This window comes from Oryx dammah, unplaced genomic scaffold (assembly GCF_014754425.2).
Source record: "Oryx dammah isolate SB20612 unplaced genomic scaffold, SCBI_Odam_1.1 HiC_scaffold_10, whole genome shotgun sequence".
NCBI classification, from domain to species: Eukaryota; Metazoa; Chordata; class Mammalia; order Artiodactyla; family Bovidae; genus Oryx; species Oryx dammah.
In genome coordinates, this window is record NW_024070194.1 from 35,993,312 (window position 1) to 36,000,393 (window position 7,082).

The window sequence follows — 7,082 nt, forward strand, 5'->3', positions numbered from 1 at the left end:
AATATTCCTTCTACAGCTGAAGTTTGACTGTGATTCTGAGCACTGAAAAATTCAGTAAGAAAATGAACTGAAAAGGTGGGTCATAGAAGGCCAAGCTCTGTCTATAAAATTTTCTTTAAAAGGTGATAAATAGGAAAAGACTACTCTGAACACTTGTAACTTGAAGATTTAATCATCTTCCAAGAGTAGAAGGTGAATATTAGCTTTTTCCTGTAAAAGTATATTTCAACCAGCAACAATAGCTTAACACAGTACAATGTGACAATTTCTGCTCTACATATGTAACATGCATACTCATTTAATCCATATGAATATCCTCCGAAGCACATGCTACTTTTTTATCACCGCTCATTTTAGAGATGGACAAGCTGAGGCTTTTATGCAAGTGATTTCCTCAAAGTTACACAGCTGGTATGGAGTAGGAAAATGGCAACCCACTTCAGTATTTTTGCCTGGAAAATTCCATGGACAGAGGAGCCTCACAGGCTACAGTCCACAGGGTGGCAAAGAGTTGGACACGTCCAAGCAACATGGACTGAGAGACATCACACACACACACACACAGCTGGTAAGCGGCATTGTCCAGGCTGATGATAGCTCTAGCTGTTATGCCCCTGCTCTTAAAACCACCATCTTCAGTTAAAATCTAAACTTCCCTTTCTAAATGATGCCTTTATTTGATCTTTATACTGGTTTCATTGATCTAGAAAGAAAGCCTTGAATGAGTAAAACTCTAGTTTAAGCAGCACTCTATCACTTAAGGACGGTAGAAAAGGACTCCATATCTTTCCTTCTAACCTCCAAAACAAAAGTCTCCTGAAATGCCAACCCAATCATAAATTTTAAGATGCCAATGTTTTGGCCCAAGTTCCATTCTCTCCTTTCCTAAGCTCCAATGGAAAAACATGGAACGATGGGAGGAAGATCATTTCCAAACCTTAAACTCCAAGTTTCTTGGTTTGGCAACAATACTGTGCTTTGGGACTTTAAAATTATAAGCACGGTTCCCAGAGGAAAAATTTCCTTTATTAGCAACTGGCTTGACAATTCGATTCTAGGATGCTAAATATAATACATTCTGACTTTTATAATAATAAACACATTCCCCAGATTATTTTGAAATGACTGTTTATTTAAATTTTGTCATACCAGTTAGGCAACTGTAGCATTTTTTCCTAAATCTTTCAAATCTGTTTCAGTTCCTTTAATGAATTGACCTGACACTGTTTTCTGAATTCTACTATGAAATAAGAAAGCTGGAATTTTGCCATTTGTTTCCCTTAAAAGATACCCTTGTTTTACTATTTTTTATTTTCTTAAATTTTAACCCAAGAATATCAGCAAAGTCAGAAACATGGAAGTAAGTTTTATGAACTATGAAATAAAATAAACCTAATTTTAATACTTTATATACACTCATGTGATGGCTCAGATGGCGGTAAATCCACCTGCAAGGTGGGAGACCTTGGTTTGATCCTTGGGTTTGAAGATCCCCTGGAGGAGGGCATGGCAACCCACTCCAAGAATCCCCATGGATAGTAGAGTCTGGTAGGCTACAGTCCATGGGGTTGCAGAGTCAGACACGACTGAGTGACTAAGCACAGCATACATTCATCAAAGACAAATAAAGTATTTCACAGGTTTTAAAAGGAATCTTTATTATTAAAAATCCCATGCGTGGTAATCCAGAAATATTGGCAATGGTGCAACTGCCTTGTTCTGAGCTAATGGACTAAGTGTGGAGCAACAAGCATTCAGTGAACCTCAAATGAATCCAAGCAGTTGGATGGGGAGGTAGAAATTTTGTTTTACCTCATAACCTCATGGTTTTGGGGGTATGTGGGTTTGCCTGTTTTTACCATTAAGTCTAATTCTTACAAGTAGCTTTTTAACATACAGCCCACTAGGTATCACGCTTTCTTTTTTGACTGCTCTTTTCAAACCTAAAACCACAAAGTCCCATTAACATCAAGACTGATCTCTCATTCTATACAGGGCTATACAGCCTCAAAACATCTGGTAACTTCCCAACAGGCAAATGCATGGTGGCAACAGAGCTCTTCCAGGCCAAACCAGGGTATTTAATGGGAAGATTAGAAACTTCAAAGTACCTTGTCTTTGTAAGCGACTCCTCAACTTGCAACCAAATTTTTCTCCAAAACATATTCTAGAAATCAAGTTCCATTATCTTTCACCCTTTTAGTATAACTGCTGTTGACACCCTAACACCAAACCTTGGCTTTCTTCCTTCCTGATATCTCCCTAACGTTCCTTTCCTCCAGTTTTCTAAAATGGAAAGCTACATAAATGGGTATTGAGGGGCTGGTGTAGGGGGAATAGGGATTGGTGGGAGCAGCTGTTCCTCAGTTCCAGCCAAACATTAATCAGCTGGGAATATGATGGCAGATCTTCCAATGATCCAAAATAGGCAATAGGCAATATAAATTCAAGTGGCTGGGAGAAATATTCTGGTTTTTTAAAGCAACACAGGGACCAAAGAAAGCAACTGCAGGTCACCAGCTGGCAACCCGCGAGTCAGACACTCTCTTTCATTCTGGTCCAGGCTCCCTCAGTCCAGTTTACACATCACTGTCACCAATCCACCAAATAACACTGCTCCTGACCACGACAAACTCCAGGCTTGAAATACTACCACCAAGTTTGTGCTGTCATTTAGCGTCCACAGTAACAAGGCCACTCCTCACCTTCCCTACACAGACCTTTCACTTCAACCAAAGAAGTCTACTCACCTCATCCCTCACCCCCGCAAGATGGCCTCTGTTCTACCCTCCTCTACCCCAACAAAGCCCACATCTGAAGGAGGAAACAAGTCCATCTTTGGGGACTATACCTTTCAACACCTAATGACTGCATGACTTCTCTGCTTAAAGCCAACAGATTTAACTTTCGAGGAGGGGTTTAAATCTCCTAACAGGCAAATCTCATGGCCTTGTCTTGATACACCTTCATCCCTCAACAAATAACGGGAGATCGGAGAGGCTAAATCACGCTCTGAGGAATCTTTGCGGGGTCTCGACGTCTTCACACCCGGGAACGCCTGGGGAGGTGGACTAGAATGGAACCCCCCCCATCCCCCGCCCTAATCAGCCCTGCGAAGCAGGCGGACGTGCGCAACCTCCCGCGCTTTCCTTCCTGCGCCGCGGAGATACCAACCCCAACCGGACCCCAGAGCTGTGTCCTCGGGACTTCGACCTGCTGAACCCTGCCGCGAGCTCCGCGGGACCCCGCACCCAAGGACCCTCCGCCCTACTGAGGCCCGATGCTGCCGGCGGCCGCGCCAGAGTCAAAAGGCGAGACGACCCCTCTTCTGCGCGCCCCCCACGGACTTATGGGGGACGCCGCTTCCGCAGCCGCGCCCACCCGGTGCCGCCGCTACCTTGTCCTCGGGCGGAGCTTCCGGCTCGCGGGCCACCCTCTGCCTCAGCTCCGTCATGCTGGAAACACCAGCGCTTAGTCGCCGCTGCCGCGTAGCGCAGACGCTGGGGCAGGCGCGCGGACTCTGCTCGGCCAGCCCCGAGTCGCCAAAGCAGCGCGCAGGTACGCAGCGCCTCGCTAGCCCCACCGCAGCCCAGCCGCCAGCCCTGGAACTCGGCCCCGCCCGGCTCAGCCGCCGCCCTTTCACCCGGGCGGAGCTTGACCAGCCTTCTCCAACCTCTGCCCGCTTGCTCCTTTTCTGGTAAAGGCCCGGAGGGAGGGCGCAGGCGCACCACCGCCATCACGGCCCGGGAGATCCACCAATGGCGCGAACCCGCTAGGGAGGCGGGGCGAAGGCGGGGCAAGTGAAACGTAGTGGAGAGGCGTGCGTTATTAGATAGTAGCATGAGGGGGCGGGAAAAGGCGTGTTTCGGCAGGAGACTAGCCAATGGGAACTCGAGCACTGGCGCCCCAGGGTCTTAGAGGTTAACAACTTGCTGGGGATAATGGCAACCCACTCCAGTATTCTTGCCTGGAAAATCCCATGGATTTAGGAGCCTGGTAGGCTAGAGTCCACGGGGTCGCAAAGAGTCGGAAACGACTGAGCGACTTCACTTTCTTTCACTTTCCCCAGTCTCCAGCCTGCCTAGTCAGTACTTTCCCTCACACGGATAAGTATCCGCTTATTAGGCCCTGAGCAGAAAGGCCTGGGGAGCCCACCTGTGTAAAAGGAGATTACTGATAAGGAAGTGAAATTCAAACTTCAGTCTGTATCGTCTGCTTTATTTTATGTGCTGGGCACTGAACTATGTAATCTATCTCATTTAAACTGCACAACACTTGGAAGTGGATATGATTTTCATTTTACAGTTAGGGTTTTCCACGGTTATTCAGATTTCTTTTCTGCCTTCTGAACTACTGAAAGACCTTTTAGGTGGGGAGGAATGCTGCCTACTTTGTTCACAGCCGGATCCCCTCTGTACCTGACACATCCCAAGTCCCTAATGAATGAGGTTTCTCCTAAAAGAAAATGATTTAGCCAAGGTCTCACGGCTAAAAAGTGCCCACTAAGAATTAGAACATAAATCTGTTTACCACCAACGCCCGCTCTAACATTCTCCCGGCCTTCTTAAATTTATTGTTAATATCTGTGTTACTCAGCATTGCTTTCAGCAGTTCCTGTTCACTGCCTTGTAAGTGATGTAAAACAAGTATAAAGTGGGGCCCCTTCCCTTAGCATCTTGTAATTTAACAAGGAGAGAAATTTGCACGCATAGGAGATGCAATTTTGTGTTAGCAATTTTGACCTGAACTGTGAGGTTTGGGGAAAATAGAATTCTGAACCAGATGTTTTATTTTCTTGATTTCTGTGAAACTAGATCCCCAAATGCCTGTAACACTGCTTGCAGTCTACAGTAAAGTAAACCTGAGATCCTTGTTAAGTCGCTTCAGTCGTATCCAACTCTGCGACCCAATGGACTGTAGCCCGCCAGGCTCCTCTGTCCACGGGATTCTCCAAACAAGAACACTGGAGTGGGTTGCTATGCCCTCCTCCAGGGGATCTTCCTGACCGAGGGATAGAACCCATGTCTCCCTCCTGCATTGCAGGCGGATTCTTTACCGATGAGCCACCAGGAAAGCCCAAAATCGGTGTGGAGGATCGATGATTTCAGGGTATACTTTGTTCTCTATTAACAACATTGCACAAATACTTGGTTTTGTTTTTTGAGAGAAACAGACCACTCCATTCAGGCCATTATTTATTTAGAGAAAGCCTTGCTTTTGTGTTTGTCTTAATCTTATTTATAAAAGTAAATAACATGCTGATTGTAATTTTTAAACTCTTTTAATCTGTTGGGGACTGTGTGACCACTATTTTGGCTGTTAGTGATCACCTCTTGAACTGAAGACTAAGACACTTCTTGGATAAATTATACAAGGTTTATTAGCTATAGGATGTAAAAGGATGTCAACAGAGAGAGCCACAAGTTCATCCTTAAGACAAGTGGAAGTGTTAGTAACTAGATTCTCACCTTTGGGGAACATGTGAAATGTCACATCCAAGTAAGCATTACATCAGACCTCCTGGAAGCTCGGCTGTTTGCTTTGAAACCCAGCCTAACTGGAGAACCAGTGCACACAGTTTCAGAATGCAAACCATTTTTTCATACATTTACTAAGACTGGACCTTAGACACTGAAAGCCAGAGACCTTTGGTTTTTGTTTAGATACATTGAATTGGATTTCTCTTATGTGGAAACTTCAAATATATTAACCAACACAAGTTTTTAGGCATATAAAGTTTTAAAACTTACATAGTCATTCCTTATGTTTTATGGGGTGTTTTTTCCTTTTATGTTTATAAGTCCACAGCAAGATCTCCTAAATATTTACCAATATATTTTTCCATTTCTTGAGTTTACACGTATTTGAATTTTAATAAACTGTCGAATTTATTTCAGTAAACAATTAGGAAGAGTCTATAGCTTTATTCTTTCCTCAGTTCAGTTCAGTTGCTCACTTGTGTCTGGCTCTTTGCAACCCCATGAATCGCAGCACACTAGGCCTCCCTGTCCATCACCAACTCCCAGAGTCCACTCAAACTCATGTCCATCAAGTCGATGATGCCATCCAGCCATCTCATCCTGTCGTCCCCTTCTCCTCCTGCCCCCAATCCCTCCCAGCATCCTAGAAGTTTAATGAATTTTTTATCATAATTTAATTCATTTTTCTGTTTGGAATAGCACCTTTACTAGATGTTTAAGTAATCCTCTTAAAATAGAAGTCTCATGTCAAAGCTTCCTTTGATAACTTTCTTTTTCACTTATAGAAGGCTTCCCAAGTGCTCTAAGATCTCAGCCCTGCCTCTCTTTGCAACTTCTCTCCCCTTTGTTCAGTGTGTTCCAGACATATCAATCTTTGAGTTCTATTATGTCAATTGTTGTTGTTCAGTCCCTAAGTCGTGTCTAAACCTTTGCGACCCCATGAACCACAGTCCAGCAGGATCCTCTGTGGGCTTTTACACAGATATTTTTCTATGAGATTTTTCCTGGCGAGAATACTGGAGTGGGTGCCATTTCCTTCTCCAGGGGATCTTCCCAGACCAGGGATCAAACTCGTATCTCCTGCACTGGCAGGCTGATTCTTTACTACTGAGCCACTAGGGAAGCCTATATGTCAATTACATCTCAATAAAACTGGAGGAAAATATTTATTAAAAAGCTTTGAATTTTTTCAGATTTACTTACTTATTTTTGGCTGCACTGGGTCTTCGTTGCTTTTCTTGGGCTTTCTCTAGTTGCAGCGAGCAGGGGCCACTGTCCATTGCAAGGCATAGGCTTTCATTGTGGTGGCTTCTCTTGCAGTGTACAGGCTTCTCAATGTGGTGGCTTCCCTTACTGCCCAGCACAGGCTCTAGGCGCTCAGGCTCAGTGGTTGCAGCTCGTGGGCCTCTAGAGTGTGGGCCCAGTAGTTGTGGCATATGGGCTTAGTTGCTCATGGCACTTGGAATCTTCCTTCCTGAACCACAGATCAAACTCGAGTCCCCTGCATTGGCAGGCGAATTCTTATCCACTGTGCCACTAGGGAAGTCCAAAAAGCTCTGAATTTTAAAACAACTATCTGAACACCTTCTAAGCATGCTGTCC

General features: G+C 44.7%; 1 protein-coding gene across 1 annotated transcript in view; it reads right to left on the minus strand.

Annotated features, from left to right (window-relative positions):
* CDS2 (CDP-diacylglycerol synthase 2) overlaps window positions 1–3,702 on the minus strand; it is a 45,198-nt gene extending 41,496 nt beyond the window's left edge. The window contains exon 1 of the mRNA XM_040247913.1: window positions 3,398–3,702. Within this exon, the coding sequence (XP_040103847.1) occupies window positions 3,398–3,454 (57 nt within the window). The 5' untranslated portion in view covers window positions 3,455–3,702. The remainder of the gene's footprint in view (window positions 1–3,397) is intronic.
* Between the last annotated feature and the right edge of the window lie 3,380 nt (window positions 3,703–7,082).